Genomic DNA, 26196 nt, shown 5'->3' with positions numbered 1-26196 from the left:
TAGAATTGATCAACATCTGCTGTGCACTTTTGGGTGATGGCGATGTCTGTAGTTTGGAATTGCATAGATCTCATCTCATTAACTGTATCGTTCAGGATAAGGAGGCTCTGCAACAGCAGCAGTACAACAATGTTCTTCAGATCTCTGCCCTTCAGTCGAAATTGGATGAGGCTCGCCATAGAGTACCAGTTGAGGGAGATTCTGACAGTATCTTGAAAGAGGAATTTCAAGCAGAGCGTGAGGCTTTGCACAGAAAAGAAAAAGAGGTAATGATCAGAACATATGGTTACATAAACAGGGGACATGATCTAAAGCTAACGTGCCTTCAATCTCTCTTCAGGCAGAAAGTCTTGCTGAACAATTAGAGCAGTTTAGAGAGGCGCTGGTGAATAAGACAGAGGAGATTCTTCAGCTGAGCATGCAGCTTGAGATCCAGCGCAAACAGCATGATCTAGCGGTCAGACAGGCTGAGATGGAGTGTGTGCAACTGAAGGTGAAAAGACTCAGAATTATTCCAATCTGTTTACGTTTTATTCCTAATTAGCACGTTAATACATTTATTGTGATTTACAGGATGAATTATCCTCTCTACAACAACAAAGGGAACAGTACAGAGCCAATTCTTCGTTACAGCTTCCCCAGGCATTGCTACAGGAGAAGAATCAGGAGATTGATCATCTTAATGAACAACTTTTAAGGCTTAAGCAAGAGCAAAAGGTACATTTTGAGAAATATATCACAATCTCCCTCCTGATTTGACCGGCACTCCATTTGCATGTCTAGTAAATCAAAGGGATAATGTCTTGTTCATTTCAATAACTTTCTTTAGAAGACATTACCACTTACGAATTACAAGATTTAGAATCCTGTACCTTGTCCTATTAATGTAAATACTTTTATTATTAGTGTGTTTTGTTTTTTAATATTGGCAAATCAAAACTTTACTCAGCTCCCTGTATACCTTATGACTCCATTCAGGCACTATTTATGCCCAGAGCTTCATGGTTATTCTTTGATGATTTAACTTGTTCTTTGTGGGGGGAGTTTTCATGCATTTACAATTTTTAAATAATAGAAAAAACGTAAATATCTAAGAAACTTAACTCCAGGTACACTGCTGCCAAAAAGTGAATGAGCTTAAAGTTTACTCCATCAGCAAGAATTTTCTTATATAATTCTAGGGCATCAACTGTTTATGGTCTTTGCTTTAATTTGTTTCTAAACAGTACATTGTGTAATTAGATTATAGTAAGATGCCATTTGAGATCAAGACCTTTTTGTTTCTTTTTAATATGCAGGCTGTGATGTCACAGGATGCAGAGGTAGAGGAGTTGGCTTCACTAGTTGAACATCTCCGTAGTGACCAGGAGAGGCTGCAGAAGGACAAAGAAGAAGAGGTGGAGCAACTGCATGAAGTTATCGAAAAGTTACAGAAGGAGCTGGAGCAGCTAGGACCTAATAGACATGAAGTCAGTGATAGCCAGGAGAGTCTAGATCAGTTAGGACTTGGAGACGCAGGAAATCTACAAAAGGAGCTGAGAAAAGGCTTGCAGCAACCTCATATGGGTTATTTGACTGACCTGGACCAAGGACCAACATTACGCATGGAATTTCAGCAGTTGGAATTTAAAGAAACCCATGTTGATGCTGAATTAGAAGTACGGAAACAATTAGAAGATAAGGAGGCTTTGTACAATGCAGAGATTGAGGTTTTGGAAGAAAATCTACGCAACCTTCAAGAGTCTAATAGACTGCAGACCCAAGAGTTGAGCCATCTTGACATGCAGCTCACCAGCCTACAAGAAGAGAATGAACTCCTTAGAAATCGCGTGTCAGACAGAGATGCAGAGCTTGCTGCACTCTCTTTAAAGGTTCAGGAGATGCAAGATTTCTTGCGAGAGAGGGAGAGCTCCTTGGTAGAAAAGGATCTCTTGGTACAAACACTACAAGAGCAGCGCGCTGCTGATTTATTGGAGCTGGAAAATCAACTTACTCAGAGAGGCATCCTTCTTGAAGAACAAACAGTGGAGTCACAGGAGTTGCAAAAATCTAATGTATCTCTCAATGAACTCCTGGAAAAGTTTTCCAGTGAGCTCGATGACCGAGAAAAGAAATACATGGAGGAGATACAGGACCTGAAAGATCACCTCCAAAAATCTGAGAAAAAAGTTGAATCCTTAACAGAAGAGATTCAGAAGTTGAAGGCAAAGACTTTCAATCCATCGGTCATGGTGAGAGATGGTTCTAATTTATTCCTTTGTTTAATAGTGGAATGAGAGATTGAGGGTTTTGTTTTTTTGATGCCGATGAATATTCCCTTCAAACATTTGTTTTAGTCTAGTTTATGCTAGAAAATGGAGGACTACGATTTAGTAAAAGTAGTATTTATCTTAAATCAATTTCTACTGAGTTGTATGAATAATAACATCGTATGCAAATTTGCTTTTTCTCTAAAAGATTATTTCACATTGCTGATATTTGGCAGCCATTGATGCTCATAAAAAAGTCAGTATATATAAATTAAAAGACAACTGTCTTGATTTTTTGTTTTGAGAAAATTTTACTAATTTTATCGGACTATATGGGATCAGATCTGTTATCTGACCACCTGCTGCACAATCTAACTTGCCACATCATTTACAAAAAATATCATTAAAGGGTTTCTCTAACCAAAAAAATTTAATTTTTTTTTTTTTTTTATATAAAACATGGTTTTTGGTTAGAATAATCCTTGCTCTGCTTGTCACCCTAAAATGGAATAAGGCCAAAACTTACTTCCTACACATTTGCTAAGTTCTCCAAGCTGCCTGATCCTTCTGCACTTACGTCACTCCTCCAAAGCTGCTATAGTAAGTATGTATGAGGCGGGCATACCAATACAAACAGGGGCTGGCTATTAACAACTCAATGATCCTGGCAGAGGTGGTTCTGCATCTCTTCGTTGCAGATGGGATAAATTCTGTATATGCATAGTTTCATGGTGAAACAAAGTGTTCATGGTGGTTGGAGTAACCTATTAAGTTTCATTAAAGGAACACTATCGGGTCAGGAACACAAACAGCCAAACGCCACCCTGGCCAATCATCTCTTTATAGAGATTAATTGAATCAATGTATCTCTCTGTGAGGAGAGTTCAGTGTCTGTATATAGAAGGTGGAGACACTGAATGTCAGTACAGCACTGCTCCCGGAATCTCCTCTATCTGAGAAGTGACCAGTGGAGATGTCCCTAGGCTGTAATGCATACACTGCATTTCTTTCTGAAAAGACAGTGTTTACTGCAATCCTCTGTGGATCTTTTTGTCCACCCATAGATCAAAAGGATCTGTGAGGCTTTTTTAAAAAAATAAAAAATCCTATTTCAAGATGATAGGAGGCAACCAACATATAGCAATCAAGCTTCTTAAACAAACACTGTAGGCAATATCCCGCTTCATATTATTAAAAGGAGTATAGTTTATGGTGTCTTCTTCCGTTTTTAATGCTAAATAAGAGTCCCCAGCAGCCCAAGCATTGGCCTGAGCAGCATTGGGTTGCTGTGATTTGGCTGAATGCCAATCAGCATTCACTACTGGAATACATTGGTATGCCTAGAAGGAAGACTTCTCTGCTTTAGCCATACCTTCAGTGGTGGCAAGGTTGTGGGTGACCAGGGACCCTTATTTAGTGTTAAACTGCTAGAAAATTGTTTAAAACTGAATGGAGAGATAGTATCAGGAGACACCAGGCACTATAACCATTCAATGAGATCAAATGGCTATAGTGAATAGTGGCTACAATGTCCCTTTAATGAAGAGTGAGACATCCCACAATTCCAAGAGTGCACTTGTATGCTTGAAATTGTGGGTTATCATGTGAGCCATTTGGAGGACAGCAGAATGTTTGCCATTGTTGGCTGCATAACTTTGGTATTTTGTTGGTCAGGCTATCTTTTATTTTTTATTTTCTTTCTTCAAAATTCAATGTAAACCATTTAAAAAAAAAAAAAAAAAAAAAATACAATAATTGTAATATTTCATTGAGGCAAATTAAAGGGACACTCCAGGCACCCAGACCACTTCTGCTCATTGGAGTGGTCTGGGTGCCAACTCCCACTACTCTTAACCCTGCAAGTGTAATTATTGCAGTTTTTTATAAACTGCAATAATTACCTTGCAGGGTTAACTCCACCTCTAGTGGCTGCCTACTAGACAGCCACTAGAGGTCACTTCCTGGCACATAGCATAGATTATCTGTGCTAGAGCGTCGCTGGACATCCTCACGCTGTGTGAGGACCTCCAGCGTCGCTCATTTCCTCATAGGAAAGCATTGAACATCTGGGGGGGTGGGAGGGAGAGGGGTACCTCCAGTGCCAGGAAAACGTTTTTTTTTTTCTTGCACTGGAGTTTTCCTTTAAAGACCTTGTAGTGTGGGGGTAATCACCATAAAATTACGTGAACATTTTCAAAGACCCTGAGTTGAAGGCACATCTTAATGTGTAACATGTGTCTCCCTGGTGTCAACTAATTGTTTTTATTAAGCAAAAAATAAATGGGGAGAAAATTATATATATTCCCCAAGTCTATCTGTATTTATAAATGTGTGGTTTTTTTTTTGGTTTTTTTTATAGTCCTCATTTCTCTGTATTCAACCCATGGTGCAAAACAGAGGAGTGTTATGTACTTGGAAAATTAAGTTTTGTGGTCCGTTGCTATTGCACTAGTTAAGATTTATATATCTTATATGAAAACGGGGTTGGGAAAGCAGGCCTTACATGTTGGCAAAATGCTGCCTTAGTAGGTAGCTACCCAAATTAAACACAATTTTACTATACTTTTTTTTTTCTTATTCTTCGTCTTTCAGGACGCACTGAAAGAAGAGCTTAATGCTGCAAAACATTTTGCCTCTTCGCGAGAAGCTGAACTGCACAATGCAGAGAATCTGCTGGCCAAAATGAGGTGTGAGCTTGAACAAGTACATGCTGAGTGCAAGCACAAAGAAGAAAGATCACAACAGATCCTGCAGCAGATCAAGGTAAGATCCTGGGAATAGTGTGTGTGTATTATCGCCATTTATATAGCGCCAACAGATTCTGTAGCGATTTACAATATTATTAGAGGGGGGGGGGGTTAACTATAATAGGACAATTACAAGAAAACTTACAGAAACGATAGATTGAAGAGAGCCCTGCTCAAATGAGCTTACAGTCTATAGGAGGTTGGGTATAAAACACATTAGGACAGAAAATAGGAGGAGTGAAGCAGAGCTGGAGGAGAGAGTAGAGTGCTGCCCTTTAGGAGAGAGCAAGAGACAGGTATGTGAGGTAGAGGTTAGTCTGGGAGGCCATAGGCTTTCCTAATGAATTGGGTTTTAAGGCACTTCTTTAACGATAGACTAGGGGAGAGTCTGATGGCGGTAGACAGGCTATTCCATAGGAAGGGAGCCGCCCGCGAGAAGTCCTGCAAGTGCGAGTTGGCCGTACGGGTGCGAGCAGCAGACAGAAGAAGGTCACGGGCAGAGCGGTGAGACCGAGAAGGGGCATACCTATGAGGTTTTATTTATATGTGTATATATATGTGTGTGTGTATGTATATATTATGTGTCTTTATTTTCTTACCAACAGAAGCAAAGTATTTGCATGGCTGAGTTACAACCTCACTCAGACAATCTTGAAGCAGAGAAGCAAAAGCAGCCTGATGTGTCAGAACAGCAGCAGACCCAGGAGGACCGAATGAATAATCTCTATGATCTCAGTGCTTTTCTGAAACCCAGGAGTTTTACAGAGAGTCTTACAGACATGAGTGCCTGGGATTCTCCAGATATGGTCCGGAAACAAGAACAAAATCACAGTCTGAGAGTCTTCACTCCATTCTCAGATATAAGCATTGAATGCACCAATGAACGCAATCTCATTCCATCAAAGACCTCTGTCCAGCTGACACTGCCCAATCAGCATGACCACTTGGAATCCAGTACTCCATCTCTGAGTGGAAGCAATTACTCCATACCAATATCCAATGATACACACAGGAGCAGTCTTGTAAGTTTGGTCATTTTTATTTGGTTTTGTTTTTTCTCTCAAGTCATTCATTTCAAGCCTTGGTTCTCCTGATAGTCCTGTGATAGCCAAATTAAAGGTGCACTCCGAGCACAACAACCATTTTATTGCTCTGAAGTTATAATACAAGGGACTGCACTCATACCAACAACTTTAAATACATTTCAATTTTCTCATTATCTGCAGAAATGTGCAGAATCACTCCTCCATCCCCCACCACCAGCTTGTCACGTTTTTTGAGGAAGCAACATCCTAATTTGACTGTGCAAATATTTTTCCCTGAATTTAGTCACTACTCACTCTATGCTATTCTGCTTTTCCTGTGAGCACGTGTCTCTAAATTAAGACTGCTGCACTAACGGACTAATAGACCAATTTCTCTGGTCAAAAGAGGAAGAAAAGCCCCCTCAAGTGCCATAACTAGCCAAATTAATGGGGTAGTGCAAACATTAAGACAAATAACAAAAAAGTTAAATTCTTGTGAGACAAGTGAAGGTTGATTGGTGGCACTCCATTTGTTGTGAAATAAGCTGAACACAAGCAGGACTAGGTTCACTGGAAATGTTGCCCAGGTTAATTGCAAAGGGATAGCCATTTCTGTGATGGAATACAAGTTAAATAGTATTATTTGATGCTAAAGGTGTCTAAGGTCTACTCCCTTTTTTTCTTTCAGGTTGGAGACACACAATATGCTGTAACAGAGTACGATTCCTGTGAAGACCCAAGGAGTGAAATAGAAAGACACCATGAGCTCTCTGATAAACACTGTAAGTTTGTCAACTTATTTCTTGTGCATTTGGTGTGGGGGTAAAAAATACATCTAAATACAGAACTAGACATTGTCAATATTTGTTTGTGTTTCAAGAGTACCTGTCAGGACAAAATACAACTTAATTTTAAGTGACAGAGAATCAGAATTTATCTATGCATTGTGCTAGCAGAACTGCTAGCTATTGTGTAGAATTCTCTAAAATCAGAGATTTAAAAAATCAGCCCCTCTCCAGTCTGTGCCAATCGGCACAATAGAGTGTCAGAAAGAAGAGATAAGTGTTGCTTACATACGATAAAGACAATATAGTGTTAGGACTTGTTACCTATTATGGGAAGCAAGTCTGTGCTTAACAAACAGGGGTATGCAAAAGAGGTGTGTCTTGCAGCAAGAGTATCAACCTCTGAAAATATGATTGATTGCCCTCAGCAGAAGGTGGGGGTAATTTATGATATGAGCTTTTAAGGGATTCTATAGTGTAAGAAATACAAATCTGTATTCCTTAAACTATAGTTCACTCTGGGCCCCTGCAGCATGGAAATAGTTTAGGGGGGGGGAGAAACACCTTTCTGTACTTACATGATCCCAACATCGATCTCCCTCAGCATTGGGTTGGTGCTCCGCTTTCTCCGATGTGGGGGGCTAATGCACATGCGCGGCGAATGCAGCCAGCACATTAGACCCTCCCCATAGGGAAGCGTTGATGCCTTGTGCAGAGCGTGAGGATGTCCAGCATCAGGCAGGCAACAAAAAAAATTGCAATTAGCAATAGGGAAGTGCCTCTAGTGGCTGTTGAAGTCCTGCATTGTAATTATTTCAGTTTCTCTAAAACTGCAATGATTTACATTTACATTGCAGGACTAAGGGGCACTGTGATGAAGTGGCCTGTATGCCTATAGTGTCCTTTTAATAGTATTAATGGAAGAATAGACTTTCATGTTGAACAAAAGTCAAGCGAGATGGTTAGAAAACTGCAAACCTATATCTGTTATGACCGGTTCACTTTTAGCTTTCAAAAGTTAAGATATATAAGATTACTTGGTGGTTTGCTTCAAATGACTATTGCTGGTTTTAACTGGTCATTTTACTTGATTTTATGAGATTTAGTTTTTTTTTAATTTCAGATTACAAATCAGAAGATAACTTCAATCCTCAGCTGGATAGGAAAGGGTTTTTCTTACATAGAGAGCAGATTGTAAATACCATGAATAAGCAAGACCTTCCTGAACAACTACAGGTAACATATATTTAACAATTTGATCTGTGTATACCTGTTTGTTTTACATCTGCATTAAAAGAACACACTGACTTTCTAAATAAATATATATATATTTTTCATCACATATGTTCCATTATCTGTTTAGATAACTGTCCTTTGTTTTATCAGAAGAAAAACTAAACTTACCTGCAATACAGTGTTAAGACAGTCTCCTCACTGATCTGGCTTTTGTGAGATTATCAGTCATGATAGCTATCTTCTCATAGAAAAGCAGAGGGCACAGCAATCTATTTAATCCAATAGTCAAATGTTTCACTAGTAGAAGCAGTAGCCATGGTCTGCTTCATGCTGTTAGTGATTACATTAACTGTAAAGACCTTCAAAAAGCAAAATATTTTCTGCTCATTAAGATGTAGTGGTGTTGGTACTAGTGTCCTGTTTATGTAAATCACCTTTCCTTTGCAGTGACGACAATAATCGTTCCTTTCTTACAACATTAGCACCAGAAAGCAAACTGGGCTTGCCAATTGTAGAATATGGGTGATGTGATACAATTTGAATCTATTTTCTTGATTATATAGTCGTAGCTTATGTTTTTTTTCATTGCCAGTATATGTAAACTTGCCAATTGTAGAATATGGGTGATGTGATACAATTTTTGAATCTATTTTCTTGATTATATAGTCGTAGCTTATGTTTTTTTTCATTGCCAGCATTTGAATTTACGTCACTTTACTGTGCATGTGTCAATGTCTAATTTAGCTACTTATGTTTGTCCAGAGCATGTTGAACATGGTACACGAGGAAAGCTGCAAGATTCTGGCTCTTTCGGAGCGCCCTGTGGTCCAAATGCCCTGTGAAGAATGTTCTGAGCATACACTGCAGAGAGAGCTCTGGCATCAAGAGAAACTAAACCTGCATGAAGCTATTCACACATTGAGAGGTGCCTTGACGCAAGCCATTGGGAAAGATGAAAAGGTATAACTAGCATTCAACACTACATTTTATCTATTCAGTTGGAATGTGTGTGTAAATCTTAATGCATGTGTTGCAGGATTCTTCCCATGGCAGCTCAGACTGGAGGAGGGAGCTGTTGCAGAGTGTACAAGTACTATTGGAAAGTGAGATGGAATATCTGCGTTTGGAGATGAAAGCGCATTTTTGCCAGCATGCTTCTGAGGACAAAACTTCACTCTCTCAGAAAATGGAGCTCATGATGAAAGCGCAGGTGAGGGATTATACTTGAGTTGCTTCTCTCATTTAAAGATCCCTGTTTCCAGACTCATTAATGTACTATCCCAGCTATATAACACCTTTTTTGTTTTTTACTCTTTCCAGGAAGAGCAGAAGCGCCTTGTCCTGGAGCATCTTTTGGCCTCAGACCGCAGCAGCTTGTTGTCTGAAATTAAAGATCTGCGGTCACAGCTGCGAATGGCCCACTTACAAAATCAGGAGAAACTGCAGCATCTGCAGGAGTCCCTTACAAAAACAGAGGAGAGAGGAAGCACAAAGGAACACCAACTGCGCAGGCAGGGTAGGTGACCAATGGATGAGAGATCTTACTGGTTTATCTAGCTTGCTAAATCGAAATTAAAATATCTTCTTTACCATTGAACAGATAAATGCATGGTCATCATTGACTATATTAAAATTATTTTATCTGTCACATGCAGAACTGGTTCTCATGCTCTAGATTAGCAGTTCTCAACCCACTCCTCAAGGGTCACAAACAATCAAAGACATTTTGCATTTGGTAATTCTGTTTTTATAGGAATCCTGACAAAACCTGGTGTGTCTACAGTATTGGGCAGAAGTCACTGTTTTAATTGTCAGGCCTCTATGCAAATTATTATTGCACTAGCATATTTATTGAAATGTATTTTCCATCTTACATTGTACCATCTTCAAAATAGCTGCCTTCAAAGAGCGTTTGCAGAAATATAAATTTAAATTCCCTTTTCTGCCAGACCTGCCAGAATCCTTGGTTCAAGTCACCGAACTAAGGCTTGAAACTGTATTATTTATCTGACCTACTGCCCAAGAGGCAACCTAATCCACAGACCAAGATGTGGTACCCCCCTTTTTTTAATGAATTATTTATTTTTACACTGTATTCTACTTTACTGATAGCATATGAAGTCCCAAACTTTTATTAATGTATTATGGTATTTTACCATTTCTTTTATCCATTCACATTGTTAAAGATTCAAGAGCAGCAGATGTCTCTGTTCAAGATCACATAGATTTTGAATGATTAGCAAAGTCCAGGTATTGCTGTATTATGACAGAGCTTTCTTTAAAACTGCCATCCACAAGACAAAAGTAATAGACATTTAGCACGAAAGATCGCTGTGTTAACCTCCCTGGTGAGTCTTTGACGGTTTCCCCGACATCAATAGACCTGAGATGTACCAATTCATATGCTTTACCTGAGATATTGCACCTGTGCTGTCAGCTGCAGTATGCTACAGGATCCTGTAACAAGCCTAGCAACCATTGCTAAGCAAAGCGAACATTCAAAAGAAAAAGGGATAGAGAACCCTATACTACTCCTTTAAAAACTAAAGAAACAAACCACCACTTATATATGAATTCAGTATAAATTGTGTACATACATTAGGAAGAGAACGCATTTTATTTTTCATAATTCAACATGAATTCCCTTTTTGTGTTTGCAACTCAACAGTAGTGGCACAGTCTGTATGGGCATGACCCAGTACTCTTATGAAGTATGGTTAACGTCTATTAATATGTGATGCAAGCTTTTGAGCTTAAGGTGTATATGGCACATACATGTGACATGATCACGTAAGAGCACAGTAGGTTGGCCATGTTATTTTCTTTGCAATAGGTCTAGATTGATGAAGATGGTGTCTGCTGCTCAGGGGTGGAGGAGCGACAAAGCAATAATGCAAAACTTGAGCAAAAAATGTCCTACGGTTTCCCTGTAAGACCCCGATTTTTGTTCTGTACCTCTTCCAAAGTAGCAGACAAACCTATTTGTGGTTGAGTGCAGCTAAATTGCTACTAGTTGGACAAAATTTCTTCACTGACTAATCACTGCTCAAGAATCCATAGTTAAGAATAGGTGAAATGAAGGTAAAGAAGAAAGAATGAACGCAAATAATAGTACTTGTCTGGCTGCTAAATATGTTTACATTGGTTTGTTCCAATGAATTGTGGTCAGGCTTAACTGCAAACAAACACAATGGTGTTAAAACAAGCAGTTATGAGGTGAAATTCACCATAGACCAGTGGAGAACCCCTACTTGTTTTTTTTTAAATTCATGATCCCAAAGCATGTCTCTGAAGTCTAACAACCTCCTGTGAGAGAGCAATTGGATACATACAGTAATTGGATACACATACACCTGCATCTTTTGTACAAATTAGAGAACGCCCTGTGAAGGATGCACACTTACTGTATATTGGTTATTTGTCTCTTCTACTGTGACCGAAGATGTTTCCTTTGCTGAAGTAAGTTAGCACGATAGTAAGCAATTTTGTAGAGACTGTTTCTATGACTTTATTTAATTTTCTGTCCTGCAGACATTCAGGTAATTTCTTATTGCAAGTGAGCTCCTTTGATTAATTTAATGGATGGCAAAACTAGGTTCAGGTTCATTGAGTGAAGTATCAGAATCTAATTTATGAAATCTACCTGAACCATACTTCCAAAATATTTTATAATGTTCCTTTTTATGGAGTAAAGTAGGAAATGCAATGTGTTTTCATCTGGATTGAGTATGTTTACTCAAATATTTATAGTCCTGTAAATTTCTTTCCCTCTTTTATTTTTACGTAGTGGAGCTATTGGAGTACAAGTTGCAGCAGGAAAGCTCTATCTCTGAAGATCTGAAGGCCTCATTGGCACATGAGAGGGAAAGGGCATCTGAACAGCACAGGCAGCTACTGCTTGAGCAGGGTTCCGTTTCGCAACTACGGGCTGAGCAAGAAGAAATGTTGATGGAACAGGAGAAGCTAATACAGTCCCAGAAGGAGCTTCAGAAGGAAATATCCAAGTTGAGGTATGGCTGTGTGTGTGTGTGTGTGTGTGTGTGTGTGTGCAGCAAATTATCCAATAGTCTTCTCTGCTTGATATCTCATTTCACCTGCCAGCTCGTTTCAATTACTCCTGCTGACCAGTTTTGCTCTTCTACATTCTGAATTTTGATGATGGAGGTACCTTCTCTCTTTTTGCTTCTAGAGAACAACTGGAGAGGAGTGAACAGGCCATACAAGCCTTGAAAACTCAACAGGAGCTTGAAAATAAGAAAGCTGATGAGGAGAAAATTATGATGAAACAGAGAGCAGAGCTCAGAGAGAAATGTATCCAAGTAAGATCTCCTATAGTTTTGACATCTTTTGCTTTAAAGTGTCCTGATCACTAAAGTGTTTTAGAAACCTGTTGACGGGCACCTGTTTATAGTACACAACTTATTTTATCTGTCATTCTACTAGCAGATATGCTAAAGGTGTGAATTTTAATTTATTGCTCTTTAACATTTTGGCTCTTTCCTTACCTGTCAATCACTCCTCGACATAAGTCTCCTAAGCAGAGGACTGACTGACAAGGAAGTACATTCAGCAGGCTACACCCTTCTACAGGCTGTTTTCCGTCTCTGTCACAGTGCAAGCAATTAAAATTATTTTAAATGGGGGGAAAGTACGTTCAGACATAACTGTGGTAGTGAAGCCATCATGTAGGTGTCATTAGAGATGATTGCCCTACTTCGGGGCCTAAAAGGGGGCGGGACTGGGGGTGGGTGTTAGAATAATGTAAAACCCACATACTGAACCTCCAAGAATGGTGGCGCTAGAGTCAGGAGTAGGAGGTCAATATTTATAGAACAACTCCTAATGATCTTATCTGTATGATGAATCATACTTTGTTGCTTTACACGCTGTTTAAAGTTGAATCTGGTGACCGGTTCTTCTAAAAAATATATAAAATTGCAATTTGTGTCTATATTTAATCTCCTATTTTAGCTTAACCTAGATATAGTGAGATTAATTTTGATTACCACTTACGGTTATAGATACATTACAGAAAGCATGTTTTATTTTCGTTCCTTGTTTCTTGGTTGTGTTTAGGATACCTCTGCCTCCCTGGATGAGCAGCGAGCCCAGAATAACAAACTCTCGGCAGCTTTGAGCCAGGAACAGTCTTGCAGTGCCAACCTCCGCAGAGACCTTCAGATTGAGCAGTCTCGTTTTGAGGCTCTACTTTCCCAAGAGCGTAGCAAAGTGTCACAGGCAGAAGACGAATTGGCCAAACTGAGGCAACACTCACAAAGTCTCTCTAGCACCTTAACGCATGAGCGGAACACACTGGAAGAGCTCAAGCACCAGCACAATCGAGAGTTATCCAGGAAGGAACAGGAGAGACGGCAAGAGCACAATCTAGTTTTAGAATTGCAGAACCAGCTGAAAGAGGAGCGACATGGCGCAAGGGAGCTAGCTTCCATGATAGAGAAGACCCAGCACCAAGCTGTCTCTGTTAAACGTCAAATGGAGGCTGACATTCAAGTGACCCGTGAAGAAACCCTAAAAGAACGGGAAGAGAGTATAAAGATGCGTGCCATGCTAGAGACTTTGCAAACTCAGAAACAGCAGTTGGACAGCTCTCTAGAGCAGCAAAGAGAGCGTGAGAGCCGTCTACAGAAAGAGCGTGATCAGTATCAAGCACAGCTTTTAATGCTTCAGGAGGAGAAAAGAATATTGGAGAAAGAGAGAGAGAATGAGAGGAAAAGGAATCAAGAAGCAAAGGCTAACAAAGAGAGGGAAGAAGAATGGCAAAGGAGAATACAGGTTAGTTAACTTATGTCAAAAAGGTAACGAGTCCAGTAATAAATTACAATGCTTGCATTTGGAAATAGCTGCTTGTTTTGTGAACCATGACTGTCTGTTTGGTAGTGGGCCTCTTATCCAATTGGTGTGCAATGAATTGGGCTCAATACACTTGTTATGTTGGCTAATCTTGGAGGTGTACATTGATGAGAAATTATTAGAGCATCATTCTAATGAAAATCCATAGAATGATTTTATTAGGTACACGGCCATTGGCTCAGCAAGTCTGCACACTTCCAGCAGGGGTCAATGGGACAAATAGTTAAGTACTTGGCAGAAATTAATTACAAAGAATACATGGAACTGCTGTCTATGCTAATAGCAGCTGCGCTATGACAGCAGTATGATTACTGACCACTCCATCCACAGGAACGATACATGAGTGCATTGTTTCTGTTTTGTGTAGGGAGATGAAAACAGAGGACCTTCTCTAATCATCAAGTTGTTAATCGTGCTTGATAGACCTTTTTAGTGCTTTAATTATGTGACTTAGGTTTTTCTAAGCACCATGATTACTTCATTGATTTGAAGATGCCATGTTGTATGGAGTCTCTATGTGAAGTGTTTTGCTTTGAAATGCTGTACATACAGAGTTTAAATCTGCTTGCAGAGGTGTAACTCCACCTCTGGTCTTATCATTGGGACATCATGATGTAGTCTGTAACAAGAGATTCAGACTGGCTAATGTTTCTATGCACAGAATTGCATTATTGGCTGAGAGTGGTCCGTTGACACTCTGAACCAATGAACGGCCAGTGGGATCAATTTCTGGCTTCTGCGGCTCTGATCTTTCAAGGATCCAAGTAAGAGGGCAAACTGTTGCAAAACAGTTTGCTCTGTTACTGGGAAACAGGGCCAAGGTAATCCTGACATCATAACCACTACATTGGGCTGTAATGGTTGTGGTGCTTGGAGTAACCCATTTAAAAGTACACTCTAGTCCCCCTAAAGCAATTTAGCTTACTTGTGTAACTGCTTGTCCCTGCAGGCTTATTTTATAAAAGTGCCAGTTTCAAACAAATCCGTACTCTAAATAACCCTAGTAACAATGCCACCTGTCAAGCAGAGATCCAAGAGTGCTCGCTGCCTTACTTGTTTTTAAGCTACATTTCAAAATGGAAATATGAGGGCTTCTCATACAGACCACAATACTTTCTTCATACATATATAACTTTTTTGTATTTCACACACAGGATTTGCAATTACAACATGAAAGAGATCAGCGTCGTATCCAAGAACTGCAGCACATGTTGGCAGTCTTGGAGGAACAAGAACGTGCTCTCAGCTCTCGAAAGAGCCGCCTCTGGACTGATTCATATAGTCCTTCCCGTAATGTTACCAACTTCACCTCCTCCACAGAACACAGTCACAAACTGGAAAATATATGGCAACAACTGTTTCGTGCGGTTTTGCAGGTGAAGAAATGGGTGCAGAACAAACACAGGTACATATCTTATTTGTCAATATTATTAGTAAAAGATGATCCTTGTCTGTCTCTAACCTATCTGTCTGTCTTGCAGCACGCTTGTGTGCTCCCCTGTTGAAGAAGAAGTGATGTCATTGCTAGAAACCTTGTCAGAGCTGAAATCTGAAATCCAGCTACAGTATGTACAGGTGAGTGCTAGAAAAGTTTTACGAAAGATGTTACTCTTCTATTACAATACATGTTAATTTATAAATAGGCAGTCAAAAGAACATGAAAGCAATTTATTAGCTTCTATTGGTGACATTGTCTCCACTCTTTCTTTTGCAGTCGCAAGCAAAATCGTCACCCAGTGTTATAGATGTACTGCGAAGTGAAAATGAGGAGCTTACAAAGTCTCTAACACTGCTCACCAAGGAAAAACTGGAACTAAGAAGTCAACTAACACAACTTCGTAAAACTCTGCAACAGTCTCCACAAAGAGGGTTGGATGAGGAACAGGTACATAGTCAAAGAGCGTGTATATGGGCTGAAAGTGTAACTTGAATATTTCAGATATTATTCTCCTTGTGGATGATGTGTCCCGGTGGACTAAACAATTACAATATCTAGGCCTACATTTAATTTTTCTGAATCAGAAATTATTTCATTTTGTTTCTGTTTAAAAAAAAAAAAAAAATGTCCATACACTTTCATTGTGACTTTTGCTGATAAATCATTTGAAATGTGGAATCATTTCTGATTGAAACACATTAAATTAAGGCCATAGGTATTAACGACCACGAACCAGACCCGTTTAACTGATGTTATAGCATCCAGAGAAAGACTAAAATTGTTTATGAGAGACTAACTAGACCGAGCAGGAAAAGGGTAGCAAGGCTGGGGACTCTCAGTCTCCAATCCAAGTTCAATCCCCCTCCCCCACCAATGCTCCTGACCCCTTCCCCCAAGTTCTGCCAACACATTACCAAAAGTAATAAATTCGAACCTAGGTATAAGGCAACACCAACTCAGGAGCACACAGTTACCCGATGTTATAAATAGAGAGCATATACGGACTGTTCCATGATGCATAAATTGTACTGTTCAAATGGCATTGTTACTGAATTCACATTGACATGTAAACCTGATATAACCGACAATGTCTGCAATGTATGTTTGTTCATGCTGTTGGCAAATAAAGATTATATATGGAAAAAAAAAATGAAGGCCATAGGCATTTGGCATCTAAATCGTTACTGCTACTAAATTGTATTTATTTTTATCTTTTTCATTTCAGATCCGCACTTATGATGCTGTAGACTCTAGGCTAGAATCCGAGAGGGCAGCATGGCAAAGGGAGAAACGTCTCTTGCAGATTGCACTAAAACATGCCGAATCAGAGCTGAGCAGAGTGACTGCAGAAAACAAGCAAGTGCCTGATGTTTCAAACTCCAAGGTAAGCGTATTCTTCAGTAGTCTACGCCAATCCTGGGTTGTACTATTTAACTAATGCCCTCTTTGGAGGTTATTATATATCGGTGTTGACTGGTCAGGTTTTTTTTTTACTTTTGTTTTGTTTTTAAGGTACAACGCATTTACAGGAAGTATCTGAGAGCAGAAAGCTTCCGCAAAGCCTTAGTATATCAGAAAAAATATCTGCTGCTCCTTCTTGGTGGGTTTCAGGCTTGTGAAAAAGCAACACTATCGCTAATTGCCCGTATGGGTGTGTACCCATCACCTGCAGATGTGCAGGTTCCCAACAGCCACCGTCCAGGGCTCACCAAATTCCGATCCGCTGTCAGAGTTGTTATTGCTATTTCCAGGTAAAACTGTTTGCATGCGAGACACTTCTAGTTAACTTTGAATAAGTATGAAGTAATCATTACATATATACCGTTACCTGACCCTTAAGTTATGTTAAACTCCCTTTTTTATTTCAGATTAAAGTTTTTGGTAAACAAATGGAATAAGATATATAGGAAGAGCAACAATGGAGAAGCAGGAAAACACAGTTCTGCTTTGCTTCAACAAGGTAAATTATGGCACATCCCTGTGAGAGAAGGATAAAGCACATTTATTTCAAAGCTGACACATTCCAGAATTTAAAGATGTAGTCTTATCGGAAAGCATTGAGATCTGAGCTTAAGTCAAAACCCCTCAAAAAAACATGCAAAGCACTCCATGAAGCGCCTCTACTGGCTGCCTGGAAGACAGCCACTGGAGTAGGAGATAACTCTGCAATATAATTATTGTAGTTTCTGTAAAAATGCAATGTTTTACATTTGCAGAGTTAAGGGGACAGGGAAACTTCACCCAGGGTGCCCAGAGTGTCCCTTTAACACTTTCACAGAATTCTGTCTAGACAGAGATATTATATAGACAACTGATGTAATGTTAACAGTGACAGTTTTTATTTATCAGATTTTTTTTTTTTACTTTCTCATAACTCACAATGGAACAGCTTACACATTCGAAAATGAATTGTGAAACATACCCACTCATAGGGATCCAGTTGTTACCTGCATATGCTGCAAGCTTTTAGAAGAAATGAAACCGAAAAAAAGTTTAAAGAGGATAGTAACAATAAATTGTGTACTAGTATGCAAAACAGACTATAGTTTGAGCTACGGCAGCAATATGTTTCACCTTTCCACAATTGAATGAAGCTTTTCCTTAACCTAAGAGGGTGGAATCAGGTTTCTTCCATTTTTTGCACACTGTGTATATATTTAGATCTTTGTACTATAGAAAATCCATATACTAAATGCTCTGCTCCATCTCATTACCCATCACCCTAAACCTAACTTCATTAATGCCATGATGAGCGTCCACTTGCAGCACCAAATAGTAACCATTATGTATGCAATAACAATTTTCTTTAATGTGTTTGCATGGTCTGACACCTCCACCTCCCCTGATGCCGGTTATAGAATGCCATTTATATTTTCTTTTTAATTTATTTATTTTTATTCTGATCACATGAAATGGAACTTTAGTTATGGATTATGGTTTGTCTTATTGTGTCCTCAATATTAATTTTAATATTTCATTTTAGTGAGCAGCAGGATGGATGTTTTGCAACCACTGGGGAGTAATCTTCTCAACTCCCCTCCCACTCGAGATATGCCATTGTGCCTTCGACTCAGTCCAGCTACTATAGGTGTTTCACCGAGGCAACCTCTGTGGACTCAAAACAGGTCAGCAACAAGGCTTCATATCAGTACTGTAATCTTTATGAAAATATTGATTAGATTGGCTAAAAGGAATTCATTTTGTTGCAGGTTAAATCATTCAAACACTTCAGAACGACTGTCATACCCCACTCAGGATCCTGAGCACTCTATCACAGAGTACATTAAGCACTTAGAGATGGTGCAGCAAAAGTTGGGTGGGCTGTAAAAAGGTAAGAATCTTTTAGTTTTCTATGAAGGCAGTGGGTTCAATTGGTGTTCTTATACCTAAATATGTATTTCTACAGGTGCAATGTGTAATTCAGGTTGAAGTTGGTTGTACTGGATGTTGTAGTGTGCGTGTGGTTTGTTTGGTTTTCTTGTCTTTGACAAAATCAGTGCATTTGAGTTGAGCAGACAAAAAGAAATGCTCCACTAGATTGCATGAATGATGCTGAATGTTCAATGTGCCCAAAGTTGGTCCAGAATTATTGGCAATCCTTTATCTTGATCATGGATGAAAATGTTATATATTTCTGTTGGAGTATTGTCTCTAAATGTCTCCACTGTTTCTAGATTCTTCACCGGAGCTTCCTCTCTCAGCTTTATCTGAAACATACAGCCTGAACCCAATCAACTTTTTATCACTTCCACAAAATTTGTATATTTTTATTATGCAAGAAATATGCACTGAAGATGTTTTAGCACATGTAAAAAGTATGAAGTTTTTATATCTGTGTAATGTGTGGTAAACCATTGTTCACATACACAATGTTTTGAAAACACGGGGTTCAATGTGGTTTTTTTTTTTTATGTATATCTTGATTAATTTTGTACAAAATAAACCTATATTTACTTATATCTGTGGTGAGACAATTTGTGGTTTTGTGGAAAACATTTGAAGTTTGGAAAAAGAAATGATGCAAGTACTAGAATGTGAAAACTCCTATTATACTGCAGAAAAGTTTGTTTGTTTGTTTTTTATGATAGGCATGTTTTGTACAAATGCGTTGGCTAACAGCAGAAAAGATACATAAACGGAGAAACAAAATAAATGCACCATCCCTATTGGTATATGGTATTGTATATACTTGTGGGGTGGGACTTGAAAATACTTTTTTTTTTTTTTTTTTTTTTTTTTTTTTTTTTTAAAAGATGCTTTTATTAAGTTATTGGTGCTACACTTGCTTATTCAAATAGCAGCAGGAATTACTGCTCTGATCTGGAATCTCTCGTTCTGGTCCAATTGTTCAGATCTTATCCCATGAAACTCCTGCAAACAAAAAATTAAAATATATAATCCTTCATTACGATCATATTGTTTGTGTACTTGACACAGGCAAGCATCAGAGAGCTCATTCCAGACCAGAAAGATGCTATTCTAGTCAGGGGGTCTGTATAATATAAAAAAATGTCCAACAGATTTTTATGGGATATGTAGTTTACCTGCAGCAATAGTTTCATTTATCAGGTAAGATGAGCACAATGGACCATTCTATAAACAAGCGTGTCCACAGCCTTTGCCTGGGCCACTGACAGAATGCATGCAGACATATTCTGGCTTTCCTTGAGAGGTTCGGAGGGACTACAGATTTTGAAAGTCATTGTGTATATTGCACAAATATCATTATTTATTTGGATAAAAGAAAAGGTTTTGCGCACACGCTGGACTTATGATATGATCTGTAATATAAACAGCTATCATACCGGAACCACCATATATGGCAATGTGGGTGGGTATATGGTTTTTTTTGTATACATATGTTGTAAAAAAATTTTTTAATCAAGTATGTAATATAAAAGCGGAATCTTTTGAGATAACATTATTGCACCTGAGGAAGACCAAGAGTGGTCGAAACGCATTGTGCTATTTTTTTATTTTTATTTTAAATAAAGTATTTTACTTTTAAAACTTATCCTGGTTCCTGACTGTATCCAGACGAAATTTGATGTCCGTTTCTGGTGGGACCTATTTGCACAGCACACTTTACTGGGAATACTCTATGTGCTTTTACAGTAGAGAGCCGACTGATATGGCTCTCTAAAGTGTGAGTGCTCCCAGTTATTTTCTATTATATTTAGAACTTTTACATATTGTCCTATGATAGCTGTTTATATTACAGATCATATCATACGTCCAGCGTGTGCGCAAAACCTCCTTTTCTTTTATCCAATCTTGTATATGTAAGTGTTTTAAGGTGACTGAAACACTGGGTTGGTTTTAGACGCACTGAGATTTTATGTGTTAACTGATTGCATATTGTTTAGCGCCATTTTACCCATTTTTTGTGTGTATCATTATTTATTTGTATAAATTACTAAGATATTGGTAAGGATCCAGGAATCAGTAAGCATACACTTGATTCCTATTTCCATAGTTTTTACTGCCATGTTTGCATGTATAAAAGTTATTCCACGTATGCATTGGGGACTTACTCGAACACCTTTTTCATTATGTGCAAAAATAATCATATTTCTGACACTTTATTTTTTTACCCGGAGGACTTGACAATCATAAATTAAAGGGACACTATATGCACCCAGACCACTTAATTTTATTGAAGTGGTCTGGGTGCAGTGTCCCAGTCCAACTTAGTCCTGCCATGTAAATCATTGCAGTTTTTGAGAAGCTGCAATAATTTACATTGCAGGACTAAGACTGCCTCTAGTGGCTGTCAGAGGCACTTCCTGGTGGGTAACTGACTTTTGGTTGCCTGACGCTGGATGTCCTCACACTATGCATGAGAACATCCAGCGTCTGTTAAATCCCCATAGAAAAGCATTGAAGCAGTGCTTTCCTATAGAGGGCCTAATTCACTCGCAGCACATACTCATTAGCACCTTATTGTCGTTGGAGGTGAAGTGCTGATCCAGTGGTGAGGGACCATATAGATTCCCTTTAATACAAATTGGTAAAAAAAAAAAAAAAAAAACCCTAGCAATTGAAAGGATTTGTTAATACCTTAAACAAAGACAAAGCTAGCTTATTTTCTGTCACAAAACATAAGCCACTCTGACAGTGGAGGAAAATCTTTTCAAGAAGCTTTGTGTGTATATACACACCTATCAGATACAACATTCAAATATCATGTAGGTTCCCCTCATGCTGCCAAAACAGCTGTAATGCGTAGATGCATGGACTCCATAAGACCTCTAAACATATGGTATCTGGCATAAACACATAAGCAGCAGATCCTTTAAGTACTGCAATTTGCAAGGTTGGGCCTCTATGGATTGGATTGGTTGTTCCTGCACATCCCATAGATGCTCAATTGGGTTGATATCTTGGAAATTTGGAGGCCAATGAAACACCTTGAACTCTTTGTCATGTTCTTCAAGCCATTCCTAATCAACTTTTGCAGGGTGCATTTTCCTGCTGAAAGAGGCCACGGCCATCAGGGAACATCATTGCCATGAAGGGGTGTATGTGTTTTACAACAATCTCTAGGTTGGTGGCACGATTCAAAGTAACATCCACAAGAGTGCACAGACAAGGTTTACAAGCAGAACATTTCCAAGAGCATAACTGTCTCCTACGGCCGGCCTTCGTCCTATTGTGCATACTGCTGCCGCCTCTTCCCCAGGTGAACGCCTATGCACCCAGTCATTCACCTGATCTAAATGTAAACCAATCAGACCAGGCAACCCTTTTCCATTACTCCATGGTCTATTTCTGATACTCCCATGTTGAAGGCACTCTCTGCAGTGGACAGGGGTTATCATGAGCACTCTGAACAGTCTGTGGCTATGTAGCATCATACGCAGCAAACTGCAATACACTGTGTGTTCTGACACCTTTTTTTTTTTTTTTTTTATCACGGCCAGCTTTGTTTTTCAGCAATTTAAGTTACAGTAGCTCATTTGTGTGATTGGACCAGACAGGCTAGCCTTCACTCCCTACGTGCATCAATGAGCCTTCGGCGCTTATGATCCTGGTCCACTGGTTGTCGTTCCTTGCCCCACGTTTGGTAGGTACTAACTACAGCTTACCAGGAACACCCCACAAGGCTTGCCATTTTGGAAACTCTTGGTCTGACCCAGTCATCAATGTTTGGCTTTTCTCAAAGTAACTTTTTGCTTGTCCATTTTTTTTTTTTTTTTTTTTTTTGCTTCCAACTCATGAAATTCATGTACGGACTGTTCGCTTGCTGCCTAATATATCCTACCCCTTGACAGGTACCATGGTAACAATGTAATCAGTATTATTTACTTCACCTGTCGTGTAGATTGGATTAGCCGTGTTAGTAACGATGGATGTGGAATCCTTATACAGTAACATCCCACATAAGGCCTGCATTAAATTTCTCTCATCCCACAAACCAACACGCAAATATAATAGCGCAATAAATGCCCAGCTTATAGAATTCATACTCACACACCACTAGTTCAGTTTTATGAACAATAACTACCTACTAATGACAGGGACAGCGATGGACACGAAAATGTCACCCCAATACGCTAATCTTTTCATGACTGACCTAGAAAACATATTTTTATGTACACAGCCCCACAACCCATATACATATCGTTACATCGACTATATTTTCATAATATGGACAAAAGGAGAAGAAAGCCTTATAGACTTCCATAAATCATTCCACCCATCAATAAATCTTAAAATTAACTTTTCAAATCATAGTGTGAGTTTCTTGGACTGCACAATAACTGTCACCAATGGTATTCTTCAATTGTCTGTATATAGAGAACCCACAGACAAGTACAGCTACCTCCACAATTCTAGCTTCCATCCCAATCACACCAAACAAGGTATTATCTACAGCCAGGCTATCAGATATCACCGCATTTGCTCTGACACAAAAGACAGAGATCAGCACCTGAGTAGACTGTCAGAGTCATTTAGGAAAGCATTTCTTAATGCTTTCCTATGGGCTACAAGGAAAGGACAATATATCTAAAAAAATAAAATCTGCCATAAAAACACCACGGGAAAGGCTCCTACAATACAAAGAGGAAAACAAAACAATCACTCTAGTAGTTACATACAACCCAACTCAAGAAGGAATATGTAACATTATTAAAGAGCTAGAACCATTCATTTCAGAGGACCCCACACTCAAAAAAAAATATTTCCTTAACCCCCCATACTATACATAATATAACTAGGATACGCCATCCCAGGATATAGTAGCATTTCAAAATAATTTGGAGATGATTTTGAGGCATATGTTATGATAGCATCTGAGTTTATCCAGGATTTCTAGAAAAAGCACATATATTGTCCTGTGTTGAACCAAGATTGCAACATGCTATGGAACTTGTGCTGATTGATGGGCAACTAGAGGATGAAGGACACTAAAGCAAAATTATCTGCTCCCTTTGACCTAAACACTCATTAAAGGACCACTATGGGCACCCAGACCACTTCAGCTCAATGAAGTGGTCTGGGTGCCAGGTCCATCTAGGGTTAACCCTGCAGCTATAAACATAGCAGTTTCAGAAACTGCTATGTTTACATTAGGGTTAATTGACAGCCGCTAGAAAATCACAGTGAGAAGACGCTGCCGTCCATAGGAAAGCATTAAGAAATGCTTTCCTATTGACTGATTGAATGCGCGCATGGCTCTTGCCGCTCATGCACATTTGGCGGATGATGTCGGAAGAGGGAGGAGAGTCCCCGGTGCTGGAGAAAGGTAAGTGTTTAACCCCTTAGCAGCTCTTGAGCGGGACCCTGAGGGTGGGGGGGACCCAAAGACCCTATAGTGCCAGGAAAACAAGTTTGTTTTCCTGGCACTATAGTGGTCCTTTAAAGAGTGATTTTTAATCCTGATCTGCTCTGGATGTGACTTACCACTTCCAGAAGCTTTTAGGAAAAAAATAGTCTAGTGTATATTAAGACTGCCCAAACTTCTAAGAAAGCAGAAATATGCTCTCCAGACTACATTATAGCTTTCTTGTAGCTTTGTTAATCTCACAAGAAGTTCGTGATGAAGAGAAGCTTGCTTGAAACCGTTCCAGAGATGCACTCATCCATATGAATTATGCTAAGACCACTGGAATCAACAGCCTGAAGAATGAGAAATTAAAGAGGATTTGGTGGCTTTCAACTATTAAGGATAGTGTAATGGACATACAGATAATTATCTTTTCTAGTATGAGACTTAATGCTTAAAGGGACACTATAGTCGACAAAACAACTACAGCTTATTGCATTTGTTCTGGTGAGTAGAATCATTCCCTTCAGGCCTTTTGCTGTCAACACTGTCTTTTATATTACTCTCTAGAGACACCACCAGTTGCCACTCTTCAGATGGTTACTAGAGGTGCTTCCTGGAGCAATGCTGCACACTCTGCAGCACTGACATTCAGTGTCTCCACCCTCTGCATGGAGACACTGAACGTTACTTATAGAGATGCACTTCTATGAGGAGATGCTGATTGCCGAGAGTAGAATGTGGTTCTGACCTACCTCGTTTGCCGAGATCATCAGAATTGACAATCTCAGCCAATACAATGCTTTCCTATGGGAAAACATTGTGATTGGGTGAGATCAACACTTCTGATGATGTCAGCCAAGGAGGAGGATCAGGGGCAGAGCCAGCACCAGCATGCTGGTATAAAGGTAAGATTTTACTACATTAAAGGGGGACTGGTGGGGGGGGGGGGGGGGTTAAATAGTGGTTTTAATACTATAGGGTCAGGAATACGTTTGTGTTCCTGACCCTATAGTGTTCCTATAAGTCCACACATGTCAGAAACATTCCTAACAATGACATTATATACCAGCACAGTGCTAAGCCTTTAGTGCTTTTTCTACAGAACGCAGCAGGTCCTTCCTTCAAAATCTAAAACTAGCAGGAGATATTTTTTGTGATGGGAGCTACCAATGATAACCAATATGTGTGATGAATATCATGAGCGCACTGTATCATGTAACCCTGCAGTCATGTGTAAACACCTCCCAAAAACATATATTTAACATATTCTAGCAGCTTGTTCATCCCCATCTGCACTCTACTGGGAAATATCCCAGTGGGCAAATCCAAAAAATGTAGATGTAAAACCCGTGACCCAATTTAATATTCAGAACTAAAAAGTGAATACATTTTAAGATATACTTCTTTAATTCTACTAGTTCATTAGATGTTATGAACAAAACTGTGGATTTTTATGTCCCCATTTTTAATATTCATACTTAACATTTTTCATGTATAAAGTTACATATAGGGTAACATAAGAAAGCCCTAACTTAAAAAAAAGAAGCATAATATGTATAGATGTATTTAGTTAATTCCAGTGGAACAGACCTGTATAAAAATTTTTAAAAAGTATCTTGGAAATGTTCTGAAAAAGCCCAAATTCTAGGCTCTGCCAAACCCTCTAAAATGAAAAAGCCCCCTTTTTAGCCAAATTTAAACATTGGGAGGTGTGCATTGCTGTCATATTCTCCCTATGCCACAACTACAAATAGAAGAAACTATAAACATGTAGTTCATGTACGCGTAATGCAGTCAAACGCAACATTTTACTCACTATGGAACAAAATGATATGACCTTTCCCCTACTTATGTGAAATGCGCTCCTAGTTTAATTGTCCTCATGTATTCTGGGTTATGCGTTAAAGTGGTACTCTAAGCAGCATGACTGTCTCTTTTCGTCAGCCTCACAAAATATCGGGTTCATATCTATCTGGACTTTAAACAGGAATTTCATGTGCACCATCCCGGGAGTCCTAATATGGCAACAGCAAGGAGAAGTGGGACATAAAATTTACTATATTATTTGGAGA

At 39.1% G+C, this 26196-nt stretch overlaps 1 protein-coding gene across 4 annotated transcripts in view; it reads left to right on the top strand.

Annotated features, from left to right (window-relative positions):
- The window catches only part of PCNT (pericentrin), a 106231-nt gene extending 86922 nt beyond the window's left edge, over window positions 1-19309 (top strand). For all 4 annotated transcript variants that reach the window (XM_063430042.1, XM_063430041.1, XM_063430040.1 and 1 more), the window contains 23 exons: window positions 96-266; window positions 341-493; window positions 574-717; window positions 1299-2231; window positions 4842-5012; window positions 5602-6018; window positions 6710-6803; window positions 7930-8042; window positions 8805-9002; window positions 9079-9252; window positions 9363-9558; window positions 11830-12052; window positions 12232-12361; window positions 13119-13835; window positions 15068-15318; window positions 15395-15488; window positions 15628-15798; window positions 16577-16735; window positions 16864-17102; window positions 17220-17311; window positions 18335-18476; window positions 18561-18682; window positions 19026-19309. In XM_063430042.1, coding sequence (XP_063286112.1) covers window positions 96-266; window positions 341-493; window positions 574-717; window positions 1299-2231; window positions 4842-5012; window positions 5602-6018; window positions 6710-6803; window positions 7930-8042; window positions 8805-9002; window positions 9079-9252; window positions 9363-9558; window positions 11830-12052; window positions 12232-12361; window positions 13119-13835; window positions 15068-15318; window positions 15395-15488; window positions 15628-15798; window positions 16577-16735; window positions 16864-17102; window positions 17220-17311; window positions 18335-18476; window positions 18561-18678 — 5100 coding nt within the window. In that variant the 3' untranslated portion in view covers window positions 18679-18682; window positions 19026-19309. The remainder of the gene's footprint in view (window positions 1-95; window positions 267-340; window positions 494-573; window positions 718-1298; window positions 2232-4841; window positions 5013-5601; window positions 6019-6709; window positions 6804-7929; window positions 8043-8804; window positions 9003-9078; window positions 9253-9362; window positions 9559-11829; window positions 12053-12231; window positions 12362-13118; window positions 13836-15067; window positions 15319-15394; window positions 15489-15627; window positions 15799-16576; window positions 16736-16863; window positions 17103-17219; window positions 17312-18334; window positions 18477-18560; window positions 18683-19025) is intronic.
- The last annotated feature ends 6887 nt before the right edge of the window (window positions 19310-26196 follow it).

The sequence above is a fragment of the Pelobates fuscus genome, chromosome 8 (assembly GCF_036172605.1).
Source record: "Pelobates fuscus isolate aPelFus1 chromosome 8, aPelFus1.pri, whole genome shotgun sequence".
Lineage (NCBI taxonomy): Eukaryota > Metazoa > Chordata > Amphibia > Anura > Pelobatidae > Pelobates > Pelobates fuscus.
This window is presented reverse-complemented; position numbering and strand designations above follow the sequence as displayed.